The sequence below is a fragment of the Bubalus bubalis genome, chromosome 8, assembly GCF_019923935.1.
Source record: "Bubalus bubalis isolate 160015118507 breed Murrah chromosome 8, NDDB_SH_1, whole genome shotgun sequence".
Taxonomy (NCBI): Eukaryota; Metazoa; Chordata; class Mammalia; order Artiodactyla; family Bovidae; genus Bubalus; species Bubalus bubalis.
The window spans coordinates 8,985,594-9,009,345 of NC_059164.1; the positions used below are offsets into that span (position 1 = coordinate 8,985,594).

A 23,752-nucleotide genomic window follows, 5' to 3' on the forward strand; every position below is an offset into this window, starting at 1 on the left:
AGTTATTGGATTAGAAACAGAAGTTTGTGATGATTTTTGATTGACAGCTTATTCCAACAGACTCTCTAGCAAAGTTTTATAGCCTGCTATACACACACATACCTACACACACACGCACACACACACAACACTTCAGAATTACCTTACATATCTTCAAAGAGGTGAGTTCTAGTCCTGATTTCTTGGATGACTCGAAATTCATGTGATGATATATATCTTATCACATTAGTTTGTGTATATAAATTCCAGGGGTATAGAAAGCATTCAAATATTTCATATTATTTTGCCCTTTTTAAAGTGGCACAGAGTTTACATAAAAATCTTTGTTAGACTTTTTAAAGATGCAGCGAAAAGTCATACTCTGTTTACCATTGGCAATGGAAGTTTTTTGCAAATACATACTGGGATGTAGGTAGCCAAAACATTATCTTCTGAGTTATAGAGTTACATGGGTACTTGCAAGACTGGGAAATGTATCAGGTATCATGGAAAATTGGAATCATGCCTAAATTCTCTCAGTTGACAAGGCATCTGACTTTCCAAGAAGGAGATATTGTAATTAGATCCATAAGTCACCATTCAAAATGAATGCTGAAACTGGTTAGAATTGTATGCCTTATTAATTCACAGGTGATCAGCTGCCTTTGTGTCCAGTCTTTTTAGAGGTCCACACATTAGTAGCCAAGCATAAACAAAGCTGGTTTTACTCAAATCCAGCACAAGCCGTAGCAACTAGGGGCAACTTCCCTAAGAAGGGCATTTTAAGTGTTGTTCAGTCGCTAAGTTGTGTCCAACTCTTTGCAACCCCATGGACTGCAGCACACCAGGCTTCCCTGTCCTTCACCATCTCCAGGAGTTTGCTCAAACTCATGTCCATTGAGTCGGTGATGGCATCCAACCATCTCATTCTCTGTCGCCCCCTTCTCCTCCTGCCTTCGATCTTTCCCAGCATCAGTGTCTTTTCCAATTAGTCAGCTCTTGGCATCAGATTACCAAAGCATTGGAGCTTTAGCTCTAGCATCAATCCTTCCAATGAATATCCAGGGTTGATTTCCCTTAGGATTGACCTCTTTGCTGTCGGAGGGACTCTCAAGAGTCTTCTACAGCACCATAGTTTGAAAGCATAAGTTCTTCGTCTCTCAGCCTTCATAATGCTTCAATGCTCACATCCGTACATGACTACTGGAAAAACCATAGCTCTGACTATACGGACCTTTGTTGGCAAAGTGATGTCTTTGCTTTTTAATATGCTATCTAGAATTGTCATAGCTTTTCTTCCAAGGAGCAAGCATATTTTAATTTCATGGCTGGAGTCACCATCCATAGTGATTTTGGAGCCCAAGAAATTAAAGTCTGTCACTGTTTCCATTTTTATCCCATCTATTTGCCATGAAGTATAATAGAGAGAGTATTTAATATTTCACAACCTCTTGGTGAAAACAGAAGAGACACTGCGAGATTATTTGAAATTTTCTTTCAGATTCAAAACTAAGTGTATCTTGACTTTAAAAACTACATGGACCCTTGATACAACTCTTTGAGAAACTCATTTAGATTATGTTCTGTGACTACTTGGTATCATGTAAATCCTTCAAGATCTGAAGTTAGTATATATTCTCTTCAGTAATCAATTGCAGTATATTGGATTATAGGCATATAATTCCATCTTGATAACAGTAACACCTTAGTTTCTCTAACACTTCATTAGGCCACTTCAAACAAGTTCTGATTTCAGAAGTCATAAATAATCTTTTTAAACCTTAAAATTTAACCCAAAAAGTCCTCAGTTCAGTTCAGTTCAGTCGCTCAGTCATGTCCAACTCTTTGCGACCCCATGAATCACAGCACACCAGGCCTCCCTGTCCATCACCAACTCCCAGAGTTCACTCAGACTCACGTCCATCGAGTCAGTGATGCCATCCAGCCATCTCGTCCTCTGTCGTCCCCTTCTCCTCCTGCCCCCAATCCCTCCCAGCATCAGAGTCTTTTCCAATGAGTCAACTCTTCGCATGAGGTGGCCAAAGTACTGGAGTTTCAGCTTTAGCATCATTCCTTCCAAAGAAATCCCAGGGCTGATCTCCTTCAGAATGTACTGGTTGGATCTCCTTGCAGTCCAAGGGACTCTCAAGAGTCTTCTCCAACACCACAGTTCAAAAGCATCAATTCTCCAGCGCTCAGCTTTCTTCACAGTCTAACCCTCACATCCATACATGACCGCTGGAAAAACCATAGCCTTGACTAGACGGACCTTTGTTGGCAAAGTAATGTCTCTGCTTTTGTATATGCTATCTAGGTTGGTCATAACTTTCCTTCCAAGGAGTAAGCGTCTTTTAATTTCATGGTTGCAGTCACCATCTGCAGTGATTTTGGAGCCCCCCAAAATAAAGTTTGACACTGTTTCCACTGTTTCCCCATCTATTTGCCATGAAGTGATGGGACTAGATGCCATGATCTTCGTTTTCTGAATGTTGAGTTTTAAGCCAACTTTTTCACTCTACTCTTTCACTTTATCAAGAGGCTGTTTAGTTCCTCTTCACTTTCTGCCATAAGGGTGGTGTCATCTGCATACCTGAGGTTATTGATATTTCCTCCAGCAATCTTGATTCCAGCTTGTGCTTCTTCCAGTCCAGCATTTCTCATGATGTACTCTGCATATAAGTTAAATAAGCAGGGTGACAATATACAGCCTTGATGTACTCCTTTTCCTATTTGGAACCAATCTGTTGTTCCATGTCCAGTTCTAACTGTTGCTTCCTGACCTGCATATAGGTTTCTCAAGACGCAGGTCAGGTGGTCTGGTATTCCCATCTCTTTCAGAATTTTCCACAGTGTATTGTGATCCACACAGTCAAAGGCTTTGGCATAGTCAATAAAGCAGAAATAGATGTTTTTCTGGAACTCTCTTGCCTTTTTGATGATCCAGCAGATGTTGGTAATTTGATCTCTGGTTTCTCTGCCTTTTCTAAAACCAACTTGAACATCTGGAAGTTCACGGTTCACGTACTGCTGAAGCCTGGCTTGGAGAATTTTGAGCATTACTTTACTAGCATGTGAGATGAGTGCAATTGTGTGGTAGTTTGAGCATTCTTTGGCATTGCCTTTCTTTGGGATTGGAATGAAAACTGACCTTTTCCAGTCCTGTGGCCCCTGCTGAGTTTTCCAAATTTGCTGGCATATTGAGTGCAGCACTTTCATAGCATCATCTTTTAGGATTTGAAATAGCTCAACTGGAATTCCATTTAATACATTCTGGAAGCATGGATTTATTCCTTTCAAACTCAGGTACTGATTTTGTTTGGAGGAGCAGCTTAACACAATGCAGTAAGACTTAAACTGGGGCCTGGGACTAATTCTGGATAAGACTTTTGCTACCTAACCATGGAAATTCGGGCAAGTCACTTAACCTCTTGAGCCTTCAGTTTCTTATTCTGCCAAAGGTAAAAGATACATCACTATGCTCCCTCCTATTTCCTTTTCATATACTTTCACCTCTACTAATAGGTAAAAATAATCACTTTTTGGTTTTAGTGTTTAATGTCTCCTTTTTCTTCAGCTTAACCCTAATTACAAAGGATACTAGTTGCATTTGCAAAATAAGTTCAATTCTATGTCCCAGAAATGTCTGTCTTGTGATGACTCTGAAATTGTATATGGATTTCTGGCGCTGTGCAAGTGTCTTTTAGCAATTGCTTCACGGGGAGCCCAGCGAGCACCTGAGTGCGGAGATGGGAAGGGCGAGGAGTTGGAGTTAGGACTACGGAGTCGAGCTAGGGCAGATTAGGGAGGCCCTTGAGCGACAGGTCTAGGAATTTGAAGGTCCTTTTATTGTGCAGTAGGAAGTCATTTTATAATGGAATGACAGTGAGAGTTGTGTTTTAGAAGGCTAATCTGCTAGCTACAGACTCATAAGGACTAGCAGGTAATGAAGAGGAAGGAACGTGATATACCAGACTGGATCTTCTGAAATCTTCAAAATGTAAGATAATAGGGGTATAATCGACCATGTGGGCAGTGGAAAAAGAAAAACTGGGAAGGAATCAAGATGCCCTGGGAAAGAAACACAATGGGGCATGTTCCTGATAGATATGATAGATGAGGTAAAGAGGAATTCAAAATGTCTCCAAGGTCTCAAGTTGAAGAGACTAGAAGAAGAAGGTCATTAACTGAAGTAGAGATGCTTGGAAGTGTTACTCCTAGATGGAAGATTCTTGGGCATAGTTTTAGGCAGTTTGCATGGCAACTGATACTGAAGCATACTCAGTGGAAATGGTAGATGAATGTCTTCTAATTAGGGAAGCAAAGCTGCGAAGATAGTCATAGATGAAAGCTTTCTCTGAATAATTTTGAGATAACATTTTTAAGATAACATTTTATTACCATAGGATCATGTATCTGGATACTCAGTGTTTTGTATTAGGTTTGGAAAAATTCAAGGGAGTAATCAGTAAAATCCGTGGTGTTTCTGTTGTACAAGAACTGCTTTTGAAAAATAAGAAAGCTGTATACCTGTTTGTAAGGAATTACTGATGAGGCATTACTGACTCATTTTAAATCTGACTCATTTTTAAATGGCTTGTACAACAATATACAGAATTCACCAGTGGGCGAGGTGCTTTAAAGAATAGGGTTGAAATTCAAAGTAGATCAATCATGTGGTATTGTTATTAAAGTATGTGTGACACACAAATAGGAATTAAGCACATAGGAAAACCCAAGACAATTGTACTATGGTGAAACACATAGTTCAAATGTTTAATGAAAATCACTTGGTTAACTTAAATGAATTACATAGGATTTTGGAAAGATCCATAGAATAGCAACTAGAACAACCAAATGTATTTCAGATAGACCTTATGAGAAAGGGCTAAAGAAAAATTATGTAATCTGTAAGAGAAATGGTTAAAAACAAACTGTAATGTCCTCCTCCTGAATTTAGGAGGTATATTTTATCCGAGACAATATAAGAGATAAAAACTATTAAAAAAAAATACAGAATGTAAGGAATTGCCTCAATTGCTGCTGCAGGTTTTGTGAAGTCAAGGTCTATTGATAGATACTGGCTTCTAAATGAGATGGCAGGTAGGTTGTATCTGACCAATTTGTGAAAGATCAAATAACATGGAATGTCAATTATAATATACTGGTTGAGGTGGGGGAAGGATGGGCTTCCCAGGTGGTGCTAGTGGTAAAGAAACCCACCTGCTAATACAGGAGCTGCAGGAGCTGCGGGTTCGATTCCTGGGTTGGGAAGATCCCCTGGAGTAGGAAATGGCACCCCACTCTAGTACTCTTGCCTGGAAAATCCATGGACAGAGGAGTCTGGTAGGCTGCAGTCCATGGGGTTGCTAAGAGTTGGGCACGACTGAGCTACTTTACTTTCACTTTTCACTTTCTTTTTTTTTTTTTTCTTTTTTTTCACTTTTCACTTTCATGCATTGGAGAAGGAAATGGCAACCCACTCCAGTGTTCTTGCCTGGAGAATCCCAGGGGCGGGGAAGTCTGGTGGGCTGCCGTCTATGGGGTCTCACAGAGTTGGACACAACTGAAGTGACTTAGCAGCAGCAGCAAGCAGAGCAATCTTTTGGAAATAGGTTGATATGATTACAAAACCCAAGATTCAAAAGCTGAGCAGTTATATGGGAGGTTATCTAAAGGTATTGATTTTCTGTCAGTGAAAATCCTTACACTTGGAGCAACAATAAAATGCTTCCTGAAAGAAAAAGAAAAATAATTTAATATCTCATTTGTTGTTCAGTCACTAAGTCATGTCCGACTCTTTGCGATGCCATGATTGGTGGATTAATCTTAACTTTCAATTTCAATACTTGGCCTTGACTAAGGAAGCTCTTCAGGACCATTTTTAATTTAGAAAGAGGGGCTTTGTCCAAAGGACATTCAGTGGTAACTATGTAAGGAAAGGGCTTCCCTGGTGGCTCACATGGTAAAAAATCCACCTGCAATGTGGGAAACCTGGGTTCGATCCCTGGGTTCATTCAGTCCCTGGGCTGGAAAGATCCCCTGGAGGAGGGCATGCAACCCACTCCAGTATTCTTGCCTAGAGAATCCCCATGGACAGAGAAGCCTGGTGGGCTACAGTCCTTGGGGTCACAAAGAGTTGGACATGACTGAGGGACTAAGCACAGCACAGCATTTAAGGTTAATTCTCCATGATGGAGAATATTCAATGAAATATTTTAAATTCTTTTGTTATAAATACTAAGTCTTTAAAATCAATGTGTTAAGAGTCGGACACGACTGAGCGACTGATTTGAACTGAACTGAATTAGCCTCCAGTTAAAATAAACAAATTGAAATTTAAAAATTTAAAAATAAAATAATATCAATGTGTTACACTTATAGCATACCTTAGTTCAGACAAGCCATGTTTCATATGTTCAGTAGTCACATGTGGCTAATGGCTATCATGTTGGACACCATGGCCCCAGATCATCTCATCCAAGCTCTCACCTTAAAATGCCACCTACATGCTAATTATTTTCAAATTGATATTTCTTGCATGAATCTCTCTTCATCTCCAGACTCAGATAACCAGAGCTATACTTGACATTACTCCTCAAATACCTAATATATATCTCTAATTTATCAAGTTCAAAACTGAACTCATGGTCTCTTCCAAGTTTACTATTCCCCATTTCAGTTATTGGCAACTCCATCATTTCAATTGCTCAGGACAAAAACATTAGAGTCAACTTTGACTCCTCTTTTTATCTCAAATTTCATATTCAATCTACAACTCCTGTTCCATGTTTAAGATATACCAAGAATCGAATTCACTACCACTACCATTGTCCAAACTCCTAGTTATCTGCTGTCTAGATTATTGCAATAGCATCCAAAATGATCCCCCATAGTTTGGTCTGCTCTTAGCCAGATGTCCTTTAATAACATAATCCAGAACATTTCACCTATCTGCTCAAAATTCTCCAATGGCTCCCAGTCTCACTTAGTGTAAAAGCCAGTCCTTAAGGACCTTCAGAACTCTACAGAATCTGGCCTCCTGTTACTTCTCTGATCTCATCTCTTACTGTTTTCCTCCTTTCTCACTCTACTCTAGCCACCCTTGCCTCCTGCTTTTATCAAGACAGTCGTGATCTAGCTTCAGGATCTTTAGACTTGCAATATCCTCACCTATCTCCATGGCTCACTCTCTCATTTCTTGCAATTCTTTGCTCAGATATCTTCTCAGATATGATGTGAATGAATGATATGACTTGAATAGTTGCCAGAAGGAGGTGTTTGAGCACTAGTACCACACGTTTGCCCTTCTAACAGAAGTCAACATACAACTTCCAACATTTATTGAGCATCCATTATATATTAATATAAGACGAACATGTATGATTGGCTGGTCTTAGTAACAGGAGACACTGAAATAATCTTATTCCTTTAAAAGATTCTTGAACATTTTCAGCACATGCTGGAACAAATATTTCTTGAATGTTTTCAGCACATAGTGGAACAAACAAGTGAATTCCTTAGTTACTGAAAAGCAGCATCTATTAACAAGCAGCAACATCTTGTCAGATATTATAGGGCTTCCTCCTCCCAGACAATCAGAACCTACAAACACAACCCCTCTGTCCAGGCAGTATTTAAGTCACTGCACTATTGGAACACTTAGTTCCAGTCCTAGTTTTACTCTCAGCTTGGCGGGTGACAATAAATTATCTCTTTTATTGTTTGAATTATTTATTCCCATGATAAAATGCTTAATCTCATCCACTTCTCAATTCAGGTTAGGAAAACGGGACAATATATACTTGGGTGTTACAAGCTGCCACAATTACATATGCATTATGGGGTCTGAGAACAAAAAAATCTTTTTTTTAAATCTAAGAATGTCTAAATCAGGACTATTCAAAACTGGTCTTCAGTTTGTGGTAGATTTAAGATCTTTACTTTTCTTCTTTGTCCTTTTTTTAACCCAATTTTCACTCAACACCACTTGTATGATTTAACGCATAGCTTATTCCAATTTGCACATACTAGTTTTTCAATCCAACCTAACCCAAAACAAAGGAGAAACATGATCAACCAGAGAGATCAAAAAGTGTAGTTAGTTCATCCCAGGAACAGATTTGAAGGTAAGATGATGGGGAGGAGAAAGGAAGTAATGAGGGAACATATGAAAATGAAGGAAGGAGAGTCATGCTAAATTTATTAAAATGGCTCAATTCAATGCAACACGTGTTTATTGAGTGCGAAGCATTTCTCTGGTCTTTTTAGTAATGCCAAGGTGAGCAAGACAGTCTTTGCCATTAAGGAGTTGGGAGCAGGAGGTGAATTAAGAAGGGCTGCTGCTAAGTCGCTTCAGTCGTGTCCGACTCTGTGCGACCCCAGAGACGGCAGCCCACCAGGCTCCCCCGTCCCTGGGATTCTCCAGGCAAGAACACTGGAGTGGGTTGCCATTTCCTTCTCCAATGCAGGAAAGTGAAAAGTGAAAGGGAAGTCGCTCAGTCGTGTCCAACTCTTGGCGATCCCATGCACTGCAGCCAACCAGGCTCCCCCGTCCCTGGGATTCTCCAGGCAAGAACACTGGAGTGGGTTGCCATTTCCTTCTCCAATGCATGCATGCATGCTAAATCGCTTCGGTCGTGTCTGACTCTGTGCGACCCTGTGGACAGCAGCCCACCAGGCTCCTCTATCCACAGGATTCTCTAGGCAAGAGTACTGGACTGGGTTGCCATTTCCTTCTCCAATTAAGAAGGGCACAAGTTATTAAAACATCATGCAGAGTACATAAAGGAAATACAGGGAGAAAAGAACTGATATTGATAGTTTAATATGCCAGGGGCAGTCACGTATGTTAACTCACACATGTTAACAAGCCTTCCAAAACTTCCAGGTAAGTAGGTAACTTGTTCAAGGTCATTTAAGTGAAAAAGTCTATACTGGCTTTGTCCTCAACCCAGGTTGCAAAGCCTAGATCCTTTCAGGGCACCATAGCCAAGGGGAAGCTCGTGGGAGGGGATTAAGTTAAGACTGGAGGGAACAAAGAGATCAGAAAAGCTATTCAGGGCGGCGAGTGGGGTGGGCCTTGAAGATGAACAGGCGATTGGGCAGCCTCATGTGAGGAAAAAGAGAGGCACTTTCGGCTCAGGAAGGAGTGAAGGCTACTGGCCGCCCTGCCAGTCCTCCGGGTTGACCAGTCAATCTAGGCTGAAAAATTGTCGTCTGGTGGGTCCCTTCCCCAACCCAACCCCCTCTTCGCCCCCGTCTTTTCCTTTGGGACTTTTCAGCGTTCACCAATTTCAGCGTTAGGCACCTGTATTCTCTCCTTTGCTGTGAAACTTGAAAAATCTCAAATGTTCTAAAAACGACCACTGAGTCCCTTGGACGACGGTGGGGGTCCGACCGGCGCCCCTGACACAGCGCCCTCTCTCCCACCTCCTCAGCCAGGCCGCCATCCGCGGAGCGGCATGCGTCCCCGGGAAAGCCTGCTCCCCCGAGAGCCGGGTTTCCGCCAGTGGGCGCCGCGGGCGGGAGGCCGGGCGGGGGGTCACCGCGGTGGCGGCGGGGCCCGAGCGGCCGTGGCGGGGCGGGGCGGGGCCGCCGGCGCACCTGCCCGGCGCGGCTGGACTCGCGGCGGCTGCGCAGACGACGTGCTCCCCCCTCCCGTCCCGCCGTGTGTTTACGTGGAGACGAAGATGGCGGCGGTGGTGACGACGCGGCCCGTGCGGCCGAGGACGGTCAGCCAGTGAGCGCGCAGACTGGTTCCGCTCCGGGAGGGGCGAGCGCCCGGACCGGCCCTGCGCCCTGCGCCGCGGAGCTTGCGGTCCCACCCCCGTTGGAAGCGACCTTGCCTTTCCTTCCCCGACCCCCTGCCTGTGTTCCCCCAGCCTTCACCGCAGAAGCTATGGAGGACGAAGAGAGACAGAAGAAGCTGGAGGCTGGCAAAGCCAAGGTGAGAGCCGGAGGCCGCCCGGCCTGCGCTGGGAGGCGGTGGCCGGGGAGGGCTGGGAGGGGTCCTGCGAGGCGGAGGCCTGAGCTCAGCAGCCCCGGCGCGCTGCCTGGGACGGAGGTGCTGCGGCGTCTGCAGTCGTCTTGCCCTCGTCCCCCTTTTCTAATTGAAAAAGCCTGGTGAGATACTACCTAGCGGTTATTTCCCTGATGACTGGGTGGTGTGGCTCCTTTCTCGCGAATGCCCAAATAAAACCTCTCTCTCTCTCTCTTTTTTTTTTTTTAACTGTATACGCTGATATATAGCTTGCTTCTGAATCTCCAACCTTTGACTTGTTTTGAGGGAGTTTTCTGGGTTGTGCAGACATTGTGCTTTTCAGGGTGGGGATTTGGGGCTCTTTATTCGGTTGGGGATTTGTACGCTCATCATCGGCTTGGCTTTCTTAGGTGGCACGCTGGCACTCTTGAGTGTGTGATTGGCCTGTGACAGCTGCCTCAGTCGTGGCTTGAGTGTGCCACAAGTGCCAGCTGTGAACTTCGCTGTAGGGGCATTTTTAGAAGCATGGCTTTGTATGTTTGTGTTTGGAGGTCTTTGTCACGGCATGCGCCTTGTATTGTGTGGAATGTTACCGCAGTCTGTGAATGGAACTTATGGGGACGAAAGGGTCCATATTCTTAGCATCACCTATAGAATTCTTGCTTTCTTGTCGAGTCCCTATCTTATATGTGTGTATGAAAAGGACTATAAAGCAAACAATGGAAAAGGTTTTATTATTCAGTGGGTTTCATGAAAAATTTGACATAGACGAAATATAAATTAAATAGAATATTTCTTTTTAAAATTACGTGCTTGAGCATATTTCTTGACTGGCCAAAAGGACCCTTTCCTCCTTATGATGAAATTATAGTTTATAGACTGTATGTTGTTTTATTAGAGATGATTGTTCACAGTCGTACTTGTATCTCAATTAAATTACAAATAGTTTAACTGTTTCTTTTCCTCTCCGTCTCCTCCCTCCAAATAAGCAAAATGAGACTGGGTCTGATTTGGGTAATCACTGAAGAACCACACTGCAGAGATACAATCGTAGATGCTTAACATAAGTTTCTTAAACTAATATAAACATATAAACTAGCTCTGTATTATCTAAGGTCAAACCTTAAGTGTTTGTATCAGGTGGATTGTTATTTTAGGATCTACACACAGGGAAAGGAAATCAAGGCATCTTTAAGATCTCAAAGTTGCTTACATTTCTGCAGTCTTGAGGATCTGAGCACAATCTATAAATCCAAGAAAGTGGAGGAAAAGTGTGCACCTCCTTCCAAAAGCATTGAAGTTCTAGTTAGACGTTTTGTTTGTTTGCTTGTTACCTCAGTATTTTTACTATCTGCCTCCAGAAGTATCTCTCCTAAGTATATATGAAGCAGTCCAAAAAACATAGTTTACTTTGGACAACACCTCTCATAACAGAGGATTTATTTAAATTGCTTTGGTTTGGCAAAAAAGAATTCTAGTTTCTTTGTGTGATTTCTGCCTATGGGATAAAAATCTTCTCCTTTTAACATTCACTTTCATTGTGGAAGATTATCTTATAGAATTGAGCTGAATTTTTCTAGTCAGAAAAAAATTCAAGACATGTAAGGCAAGATATGTTTGCTGGAGCATTGGCACCAAAATATAAAAACACTGGGACAACCTTCAAAGACAATGTTAGGAGAATCACTTTCTAAACTATATTATTAAAGTATGATAGAATATTTTTCAGCCATTAAGGTTATGAAGGCTGATAGGAACATGGACAATAAGAACATGGACATTGAAAATAGTGTGTACATTACTTCTTTTGTATAAATGTATGCTTTTATATTAGGACTTAAAAACTTTGGGTTGTGAGTGTAAGGTTGTTAAGCAAACCTGTGTCAAACTCCTGTTTTACACCAAGAGCTGGAAATACAGAGATGGTGACAGTCTGTTTTCTGAAGTTGCTCAAAGTTTAGCGGGACAGATACTGGGTAATAAGTATAGTGAGAGAGGTGGTATTACAGGATTTGTGGCAAATTGTTTCATTTGTTAAAATGTATTAAATGTTGCTGCCTCATTTTTAAGACTGTTTTACAAAGAAGGTTCTTGATATTGATACTTAATGCAGTCTAGCCTGATATCTATCAAATGTTAAGTATGCAGTGAATATTTGCCTAGTGAATGAATGAGCAGAATGACTATGAGCTGTTAACATGTGCTGCTTGACTAGCATGTTGTAATTTAATAACAGTAATTCAGAATTCTTGTCATTGGAAGTCTCATTGCTGGCATTAAAGATCACTTAAAATAACCATTTCTAAAACTTTATTCAGATACTTGGTTCTCTAAATGTCTTGTTTGTTCATTGAATTTAAATACTGTATTTGCTAATCTGTAAAACCACAACTTGTAAATTTGCTTCTTGGTGTTTGGTAAACTATTCATTGAAAAACTACTTCCTTTCTGTATCTATAAATGATAATTTTTAAATGATCTGTTGTGAATACAGTATAGTATACTTTATAAAATGTGTTATACCAACCAAAATTCGCAATGATAGGAGAATAAATTTGGTATGTGTGCTGTGCTTAGTCTCTCAGTCGTGTCCGACTTTTTGCGACCTCACGGACTGTAGCCCACCAGGCTCCTCTGTCCATGGGGAGTCTCCAGGCAATAATACTGGAGTGGGCTGCCATGCCCTCCTGCAGGGGATCTTCCCAACCCAGGGATCAAACCCACGTCTCCCACATTGCAGGTGGAGTCTTCACCATCTGAGCCACCAGGGAAGCCCAAATTTCCATATATGTAGCCATCAAAATAATTCTGCAGAAACATTGTGATTTGGGAAAATGCCCACAAATAACACCAGATTGATAAAAATGTTACCAAAAAAAGTATATATACAATCTTTATATATGAAGACACCTGAAAAAAAAATGCACCAAGATATAAATGATGGTTATCTCTGGGTGGTGGGTTATAGGCAGTTTTAATTTCCTTTACACTCTTAGTATTTTCCAGATTCTCTGCAGTATATTTCCTTTATGACCAGTAAAAATGTTTAAATGCCATTTTTGAAAACAATAAAAGCTTATCAAATATAGTATATTGAAGAGAATGTTATATTGTTCGATCATTATACAGAAGAAGAAGATGAGCCCTAGGGTAAACTACAGTTCTTATTCCAGTGCTGTTTCCATTATGTAGTTGGGATTCTCTATTATTAGACATTTATATATCTCCCTTCTGGCTTTGTAGATCTTATGCTTTTTCTCTGTCGATTCTCATTGCCATGAACATGCCTATCTCGGCGGCTCCGTCTCACCTGCCTCCTCCGCTAGTTTGCTGTTTTAGATTTGCTGTGACTAGCTTGAGGGGATGGCTTGTAATAACCAAGCACCGGTGGAGCCTTGTGAACGCGCTTGATGACAGTTTCGTTCTTCTGCCACTTGTTGGTTTTTTCATTTGCTGTTGGGTCCTCAGTTACTTCCTCAGTACTGAGGTAGTAAGAAGCATGACCTGTGGAGACCTGAGACATTACTGCATTAAGTAAATATTTTCAGAACCAGGCTAACCTCATTGCAAGGAGCTAACAAGGACAGCGCTACACAGGCCGTCCTTGTGTTGATCCAGACTTCTAACTCCACTTTAAGTGACTTCAATTTTTTCCAAGTAAAATTGTCTACAATTTTATGGAAAAGAAAGTGTTGTAATATTAGCAAACAGAATTAGAGGACAGTTGTATATTTAGTATAAAATTACTTCTGCATATTCACAGAATGTATACTTTTTAACATTCTACTGGCAGAATTCTATAAAACCAAAGTTTTTATTAGCTATTCAACATTTTATATAATTGGCATTGTTGAATAATTATAAAAATTTTTGCCTGTTGGATTCAGTAAGTAATAATTATATGATTGTTTAATGAGCATTTTCCATTTGAGAAATAGTGCCAGCTCTATACAAAAAGGACACTGCTCTCTGCAAGTTGTATATTAGGTTATTGATAATAGGACTCTTTAATCGTTATTTCCACTCTGATAGACAGAGTTAGTCATGGTGTATAATCGTTCTTTGCATATTTCAGACACTCCCCTCCACCACTAAGAACACTGCTCTCCATCTCTGTTTCTTTTATACTTTCTAATTTTTTATTCTTATCTATGACATCACTTGCTTAGCTTTCAAGGTAGATATTGCAGTTTGATACCTTCAACATTTGTAAGAGTGGTGCATTGTCTGCGATTTAAAAACCAACTCATGACCTTTAGTGTTTGTTGGAAGAAAAAAAGCAAAAAGTGATTTTTAGTTTATGAGCTTTAAAGAGAGAATATGAAGGAAAGAATGGGCAGAACAGGTTTCTCGAAGTGTATATTGAAGAGAGGTTTTGAAGGCTAACCCAGGGACATGGCAGGAACAGGGATAGAGCAGTGCTTGGGTAAAAGAGCCTCAAGATCCGATGAAGAGACACTTGGTAAGGAGGTCTGTGGTGTCCTGTTTAGTGAAACTGAAAGTTGAATAAGCTCATGAAAAACAGAAAGTGAAAAAGAGAGATCTGTCCAAGTGACTGGGATATGACAAGATTAGAGCAAAAATTATTTTTAAACAAAACACCGTATTTTTATATATAAGAAGTTTGTAGTAAGAATTAAACTATGACTGTAAAATATTTATCTGTTGTAGGCTACTGATTATTGAACTGAAAGTGAATTTCCTCTAATACAAAAGCTAGAAAAGGTTCTCATGGTAAATTATTAAACATTAAATGATGAGGAATGTTTTTTATATCTCAATTCAGTTCTACTGAAATTGAAATTGGATATCTTATCTCGTTAGTTAGCATCTCTTTAAAAACTTTAATTTGGAAAGCTTCAGAATTTTTCAAAGATTATTTATAAACTTATAAAAGGGCTGTTTTGCATTTGGAGCTTCTGTATTTATATGCTGTTTGTCGTACAAGAAAATACATTTATTTGCTTATTTGTTCAACCAACATTTTTGAACGCCTACAGCTGCAGCTATGGACTTTTACTTGGCAAGCAGTTATTTAAATTATGATGAATTCTGTGCCTTATTGTCTGCGGGAAAAATCCTGTCACAGTCCATGACTCTCAACAGGTGTTTTGAAGAAAAAATGTGTTAATGATTGAAAGCTTTTGAGTTCTTCTGGTGCTAGATGTAAGAAGCTATGATTTTTCTTTTTTTTTTAACTTGAGGTGGAAGTCATGTAAAAATTAACCATCTTAAAACAGTACAGAGGCATTTAGTATGTACATAGCATTGTGCAACTACAACTTATGTCTAGTCCCAAAACATTTTTATCATCCCAGAATAAAGCCCTGTATCCATTAAGAAGATATTCTTCATTCCCTTCTTCCCCCAGCCTCTAGCAGCTACCAGTCTGCTTTCTATTTCAATAAGTTTACCTATTCTAGGTATTTCATATAAATGTAACCATACGATTTAACCCCTGGTGCCTTTTTTTTGCTTGGTGTAATGTTTTCAGTGTGCATCAGTATTGTATATATCAGTTTTTCATCTCCTTTTATGGCTAAATAATATCCTGTTGTATGTACATACCACATTTTCTTTATTTATTCATTGATGGGCATTTAAGTTGCTTCTACCTTTTGGCTATTGTGAAGAGTGCTCCTGTGAACATTCATATATGGTATTTGAGTACCAGTTTTCATTTCCCTTGGGTATATACCTTAGTTCAGTTCAGTTGCTTAGTCGTATCCGACTCTTAGCGACCCCATGAATCTCAGCAGGCCAGGCCTCCCTGTCCATCACCAACTCCCGGAGTTCACCCAAACTCACGTCCATCAAGTCGGTGATGCCATCCAGCCATCTCATCCTCTGTTGTCCCCTTCTCCTCCTGCCCCCAATCCCTCCCAGCATCAGGGACTTTTCCAGTGAGTCAGCTCTTCACATGAGGTGGCCAAAGTATTGGAGTTTCAGCTTCAGCATCAGTCCTTCCAGTGAACACCCAGGACTGATCTCCTTTAGGATGGACTGGTTGGATCTCCTTGCAGTCCAAGGGACTCTCAAGAGTCTTCTCCAATACCACAGTTCAAAAGCATCAATTCTTTGGTGCTCAGCCTTCTTCACAGTCCAACTCTCATATCCATACATGACCACTGGAAAAACCATAGCCTTGACTAAATGGACGTTTGTTGGCAAAGTAATGTCTCTGCTTTTGAATATGCTGTCTAGGTTGGTTATAACTTTCCTTCCAAGGAGTAAGCCTCTTTTAATTTCATGGCTGCAGTCACCATCTGCAGTGATTTTGGAGCCCCCCAAAGTAAAGTCTGACACTGTTTCCACTGTTTCCCCATCTATTTCCCATGAAGTGATGGGACCAGATGCCATGATCTTCGTTTTCTAAATGTTGAGCTTTAATAGTAGAATTTCTGAATCATATGGTAATTCTGTGTTTTTGAGAAACTACCAAACTTTTTCCAGAGTGGCTATACCCATTCCCAACAGCAGTGTATGAGAGTTCTAATTTCTCCATATCTTCACCAACACTTATTGTTTTCTAGTTTTTAAAAATTACAGCTATTCTAGTGGGTGGGAGGCAGTATCTCATTTTGCTTTTGCTTTTTAATTTCCTAGTGACTAAGAATGTTGAACATCTTTTCATGTGCTTATTGCCCATTTGTCTGTCTTCTTTGAAGTGTCTGTGCATGTCCTTTGCCCATTTTTTAATAGGGCTGTTACCAACTTCTTTTGCATAATACTACTATTACTTACATTTATGTTACATACAAGTTTTTATATACTGAGAGTGAGAAATGTGCACTCGGGCAGGTGATAGAGACAGAGAGAGATGCACATCTTCAGTAGAATTATCTCCCATCTTTTTTTTTTTTTTAGTCCTTCTGCTCTCTGCCAAAATTTAAACTGGTCCTTCCTTTCAGTTCTTGGTTTGACTAGAGCATGATGCTCAAGTTTGAATTCTGTGTGGGTCAATGAATCATTTCGTTCTATGGCCAGCTGTTTAACAAGTGCATGCGGTTGGTCCAGGGGGCACTTGTTGGGTTTTTGGCTTGATCATTACCAATCCTTTTTCACTGTGGGAGAAAATAACCTAATCTTCCTTAGTAGCAAAAAGACCTGCCATTTGCATATATGAACACAGTAGATCTGTACAGATATTTCACTAGCGTAAGACATTTTTGTTATCACAGTGACTCCCCTTTTACTTCTAGAGTTTTTGTGGCCATGGTCTCCAGAATATCACTTAGGATACTTAAAGCTCATGGTTGATTTGCCCATGGGTTTAGTGCTATTCAAAACCTTAGAATTGTTGCAGAAGTGGTTTTGCCTAGGTTGTTTATTTACATCTCTAGATTCTTTTGTGCCATGAAAAATTCCTTCATCCCCTTTGTTCATGAACAGTCTGCTGTTTGTTTTCTGTTGCCACCAGGGTTATGATGCCTGTTGTGCTTTGCTGTTCACTGAGGTTCTTATGTGGTATAAAAGTTTCTCTGTAAGTCTAACTTTTTTTTCCTTTTAAGAAATCATTTCTTAAAGCCAGTCAGTTCTTTTCTTTTAAGACATCATTCATCGAAACCCCCAAATTATTATTTTTACTAATAAGAACTATATTAAACTTTAATATTCAAAATCCTCATCTATAAAGATTTGAATTTATAAATTGTGTTAATTGAATTAGGTTCTCCAGCTACAGAGCTTTGAACAACTAACTGGCTATAAGGTCAAGAATCTCTTTCCTTCTTTATATTGAGCACACAGAATTTGCAAACAAAATTCCTTGTTTACTAAGGATCACTCATTGTGGACTCTGATTAGACAGTATTTATTCCTCAGGGGTCTCACTTTTTCAAGTTGATATTGCCTTACTGCTTCCCCAGGGAAAACAGGGGCAGGGACCAATTATAACTAAAAATATTTGCTGGGAATTTATAGGTTTTGGCTGGAAGTTACAGAAACCTTTCAAAGATAACTTAAAACATTGAGTATATTTTAATGTAAAACTATCTATGTTTGCCAAACTGATACTTAATTTTTAATTTATATAAATTCCTCTCCTAATGAAAATATTAATAGATGTCTGGGCATTTTTATTCAGTGCACGTCCCTTTAACAAGAGAGCTCTCATTTAATGGAAATAAAAACAAAAAGAAATAAATAGGGTCTGCTTAAACTCAAAAGGTTTTGCTGCTGCTGCTAAGTCACTTCAGTCATGTCCGACTCTGTGCGACCTCATAGACGGCAGCCCACCAGTCTCCCCCATCCCTGGGATTCTCCAGGCAAGAACACTGGAGTGGGTCGCCATTTCCTTCTCCAATGCATGAAAGTGAAGTCACTCAGTCGTGTCTGACTCTTAGCGACCCCATGGACTGCAGCCCACCAGGTTCCTCCGTGCATGGGATTTTCCAGGCAAGAGTGCTGGAGTGGGGTGCCATTGCCTTCTCCAAAGGTTTTGCACAGCAAAGGAAATAAACCAAAAAACAACCCACAGATTGGGAGAAAATATTTGCAAATGATGTGACAAGGGATTATTAGTCTCCAAGATTGGGAGAAAATATTTGCAAATGATGTGACAAGGGATTATTAGTCTCCAGAATTTACAAACAGCTCATGATGCTTGAGTGAGTGAGTGAAAGTTGCTCAGTTGTGTCTGACTCTTTGCGACCCTATGGACTATACAGTCCGTGGAGTTCTCCAGGCCAGAATACTTGAGTGGGTAGCCATTCCCTTCTCCAGGGAATCTTCCCAACCCAGGGATCGAACGCAAGTCTCCCACATTGCAGGCGGATTCTTTACCAGCTGAGCCACCGGGAAAGCCCTCATGATACTTAATAGCCCCAAAACAAACAACCCAATCAACAAATGGGTGGAAGACCTAAATAGACATTTCTCCAAAGAAGACATACAGATGGCCAAGAGATACATCAAAAGATGTTCAGGGTCACTAATTATTAGAGAAATGTAAATCAAACTACAATGAGATATCACCTCACACCAGCCAGAATGGTGGTCATAAAAAATCCACAAACAATAAATGCTGGAGAGGGTGTGAAGAGAAAGGGGCCCTCCTACAGTGTTGATGGGTATGTAAATTGGTACAGCCACTACGGAGAACAGGATGGAGGTTCCTTAAAAAACTAAAAATAGAGCTACCATATGACCCTTCATGGCAAATAGATGGGGAAACAATGGAAACAGTGACAGACTTTATTTTAGTGACTGAAGCCATGAAATTAGAAGACGCTTGCTCCTTGGAAGAAAAGTTATGGCCAACCTAGACAGCACATTAAAAAGCAGAGACATCACTTTGCCAACAAAGGTCCGTCTAGTCAAAGCTATGGTTTTCCCAGTAGTCATGTATGGATGTGAGAGTTGGACTGTAAGAAAGCTGAGCGCTGAAGAATGGATGCCTTTGAACTGTGGTGTTGGAGAAGACTCTTGAGAGTCCCTTGGACTGCAAGGAGAACCAACCAGTCCATCCTAAAGGAAATCATTCCTTGGTGTTCATTGGAAGGACTGATGCTGAAGCTGAAACTCCAATACTTTGGCCACCTGATGCGAAGAGCTGACTTTTGAAAGAACCCTGATGCTGGGAAGGATTGAAGGTGGGAGGAGAAGGGACGACAGAGGATGAGACGTTGGATGGCATCACCAACTCAATGGACATGAGTTTGAGTAAACTCCAGGAGTTTGTGATGGACAGGGAGGCCTGATGTGCTGCAGTCCGTAGGGCCGTGAATAGTTAGACACAAGTGAGTGACTGAACTGAATTGAACTGAAGTATCTGCAGAGAACACTGAGATGGAAACTATTTACAAAGCTAGGAGGTGATGATGTCTGTGAAACTAAGGGAAGCATTTCAAGTAAGGAGTGGCCGCTTGTCAAAAGTGAGAAATCAAGTGTGATGAAGACTTGAAAAGAAACCTTTACCTCTAGCAGTAGTTGGTCAGAAAGCGATATGAGTAATTCAGGTTATTGTGAGAAGGGGAGTGAATGTGAATCAGGAAACCATGGTGAATGTTACCTACTTTTTCAACTTTTTTTTTTTTTTTTTTTTTGTAAAAAGCATTGTAATACTAGTGGTTATGAGCTTGGACTAGACCAGACAGTCTGGAATCAAATCTTGGTTTTTTATCTTTGTGACTTTATGCAAGTTACTTAACCTCTCAATACTGCTGTTTCCCATCTGGAAAATAAGAACAGTGATATCATCTGTGTTGGGGTTGTTGTGAGGATTCAGCTTATACATATAAAGCTCTTAGAACATTGTCAAATTATAAGAAGTTTACAGGAAGTATTAGCCATCATCAACATCATCATTCTCATGCTGGAGCATAGCATGATGCTCCATACAGTTAATAGATGATGTACAGTTAATAGATTACACTGTATAGCAGAGAATTAGATTGGAGAAGTAGTCTGGGATCACATAATGAGGAGCCACATAAGTCAGCTGACATAGTGGATTTTACCCTAAAAGTAGCCAAAAACTGTGAAAGAATGTGTATGTCACATGTTTAAGCTCTGAAGAGGTTATTCTTTTCCAGAAAATATTGTATGCCGTGTTCAGGTGGGTAGGCTGCCACCAGGTGGCAAGTGTCAATTATTGCTGTACAGGTGAAGCAGTAAAACCGCGCATGCGTGTGTCTGTACAGGTGAAGCAGTACACTGTGTGTTTTAATATGAAATATTAATTGATCCAAATGGCCAAATGTAAGCACCCTAATTCTAGCAGGGCACTTTGTTCCCAAAAACTGATCAGTTATGCGAAGGAGAAAATAGAGGGTAATTGAAAAGACAGAAAGATTTCAAAGAAAGCTAACACAGGTACAGTTGGGCCTCGTGTGAAACTGAAAAGCCATTTGGAATCAGTGCATTCTGTCATACCTTATTTCACTCTCATAATATCTGACACTCTTCTCTTTGCAAATCAGCTTCCTCTCCTTGTACCTCAGTTTGTACAAGACAAAAAATTACAGGATGAATTCCCAGATCTGTTCTATTCAGTGGAATTGTTTTCCACAATCGACAGTTAAAAGAAGAGGAAAAGAAAAATTATTTAAATAGTGTAACCAGATCATGGAACAACAGACTGGTTCCAAATAGGAAAAGGAGTACGTCAAGGCTGTATATTGTCACCCTGCTTATTTAACTTCTATGCAGAGTACATCATGAGAAACGCTGGGCTGGAAGAAGCACAAGCTGGAATCAAGATTGCCAGGAGAATATCAATAACCTCAGATATGTAGATGACACCACCCTTATGGCAGAAAGTGAAGAAGAACTAAAGGGCCTCTTGATGAAGGTGAAAGAGGAGAGTGAAAAAGTTGGCTTAAAGCTCAACATTTGGAAAACTAAGATCATGGCATCCAGTCCCATTACTTCATGGGAAATAGATGGGGAAACAGTGGAAATAGTGGCTGACTGTATTTTTCTGGGCTCCAAAATCATTGCAGATGGTGATTGCAGCCACAAAAGTAAAAGACGCCTACTCCTTGGAAGGAAAGTTATGACCAACCTAGATAGCATATTCAAAAGCAGAGACATTACTTTGTCAACAAAGGTCCCTCTAGTCAAGGCTATGGTTTTTCCAGTGGTCATGTATAGATGTGAGAGTTGGACTATAAAGAAAGCTGAGCACAAAAGAATTGATGCTTTTGAACTGTGGTGTTGGAGAAGACTCTTGAGAGTCCCTTGGACTGCAAGGAGATCCAACCAATCCATCCTAAAGGAGATCAGTCCTGGGTGTTCATTGGAAGGACTGATGCTAAAGCTGAAATGTTGGGAAGATCCCCTGGAGAAGGGAAAGGCTACCCACTCCAGTATTCTGGCCTGGAGAATTCCATGGGTTGCATAGTTCATGGGGTCAGATACTGAGCAACTTTTGCTCAAACAATACTTTGGCCACCTGATGCGAAGAGCTGACTCATTTGAAAAGACCCTGATGCTGGGAAAGATTGAGGGCAGGAGAAGGGGACGACAGAAGATGAGATGGTTGTATGGCATCACCGACTCAATGGACATGGGTTTGGGTGGACTCCTGGAGTTGGTGATGGACAGGGAGACCTGTCGTGCTGCGGTTCATGGGGTTCCAAAGAGTTGGACATGACTGAGTGATTGAACTGAACTGAACCAGATCAATTCATAGAGTAAGCATCTAGCTTAGCGGTTCCCAGACTTTGCTGCACAGTAGAAGCATTTGGAAAGCTTAAAACAATTTCAAAGCCTAAGTCACACTCCATCCCCAAATCAGAAAATCTGGGGTGCGATCCAGGACTCGCTATTTTATAAAGATCCTCAATATGCAATAAATTTTGGGTCCCACTTGACATAGCTGCTTTGCGTGATTCTGCAAAACTAAGTTGATTATACATCGTGAACTCTTATATGCCAGCTACTTTACTTGGTGTGCAACTAAAGATGTTTGGATGATTTCATGTCAGAAGGAAAATCTGGCTTTGTTGATAGAGAACAAAAATATTTCAGTCTGCAACATGACTAGTAGGTTGATATATAAATGTACTTTGTGAGTGATTTTAGGGATATTTATTTGATTATTGCATCATGCACTGATTTTAAAATCCTTCAGTAAGATTCATCTCCTCCCTGTTACTTTCTAGACATCTTTTTTAACTCTTTGTTCTCTAATTCCAAGAGAAAAATCTCATCAACTGCCTCTTTTCTCATCAAATCAAGAGTGGGAGGATCAGCTGGGGTGTCCTGGGTGGTAGGATCTCTGAGCACTGGCCAGTTTCCTCAGCAGGAAATTCTGCATTCTTCAAAAATACTTAAATATGTTTCACCTACAAAAGAATACATATAAAATATATGGATAAGAAAATGATTTTTTAAAAACTACCTCTGTGCCTATCATCCACTTTAAGGAATATGCACATTTAAATACTTCTGAAACCTTTCCCATCCTAATCTTACCCCCTCCCACCTCAGGTAATCACGGTTCTGAATTTTCTTTATTAGTGCCTTGTTTTTCTATACTACATATGTTTACTTAAACAGTGTATTAGTTTTTCTGTTTTTGAACTTAATGATATCGTAAGCAGTCAGAGATTTTCTTTTTGTTCAGTATTGCACATACTGTTCCATTATTAAGAATTTACCTCATTTAGCATTCTCATACCAGTGAGCATTTGGGCTGTTTGCAGTGTTTCTCACTGTTATAGACACTGGTGCTGTGTTGTTAACTTGAGCTCGTTTTCTGAGGCATAGCTTGTGCCAGGGGCCTGGAGGTGTGCAGAGGTCATAACCCCATGGTCCTCAGGCCACGGAGAGTAGTGCCTGTTGAGGCAAAACCAAAAGCCATCTGGTGTTGGTGTGTTTATTGTGCACCCGGTCTCATCACAGATGAGCTCTGACTTGTCCCTTGGAGCTGTTGGTGTGTACCGGATACCTCATAAGGTGGGCCATTGAAGTGACCAGCTGTGGCAATTCTTTTATTTTTTTAAGTTGATATTTCCTACAAAAAATATGCACAAAAGAGAGATTAATAGTCCATTGTTGTTTTTCAGTCGCTGAGTCGTGTCTGACTCTTGTGACCCCATGGACGGCAGCACGCCAGGCTCCCCTTCCTTGGTTATCTTCCTGAAAGTAAAAGTTGCTCAGTATCTGACCCCGTGAACTATGCAACCCATGGAATTCTCCAGGCCAGAATACTGGAGTGGGTAGCCTTTCCCTTCTCCAGGGGATCTTCCCAACACAGGGATAGAACCCAGGTTCCCCGAGTTGCAGGCAGATTCTTTACCAACTGAGCTATCAGGGAAGCCCCACTTTGCTCAGATTCATGCCCAT

The 23,752-nt window shown here is 40.6% G+C and overlaps 1 protein-coding gene across 2 annotated transcripts in view; it reads left to right on the forward strand.

Moving 5' to 3' along the window:
- The first annotated feature begins 9,800 nt into the window (after positions 1 to 9,800).
- AKAP9 (A-kinase anchoring protein 9) overlaps positions 9,801 to 23,752 on the forward strand; it is a 164,044-nt gene continuing 150,092 nt past the window's right edge. For both annotated transcript variants that reach the window (XM_025290830.3, XM_006078355.4), the window contains exon 1: positions 9,801 to 9,925. In XM_025290830.3, the coding sequence (XP_025146615.3) occupies positions 9,878 to 9,925 (48 nt within the window). In that variant the 5' untranslated portion in view covers positions 9,801 to 9,877. The remainder of the gene's footprint in view (positions 9,926 to 23,752) is intronic.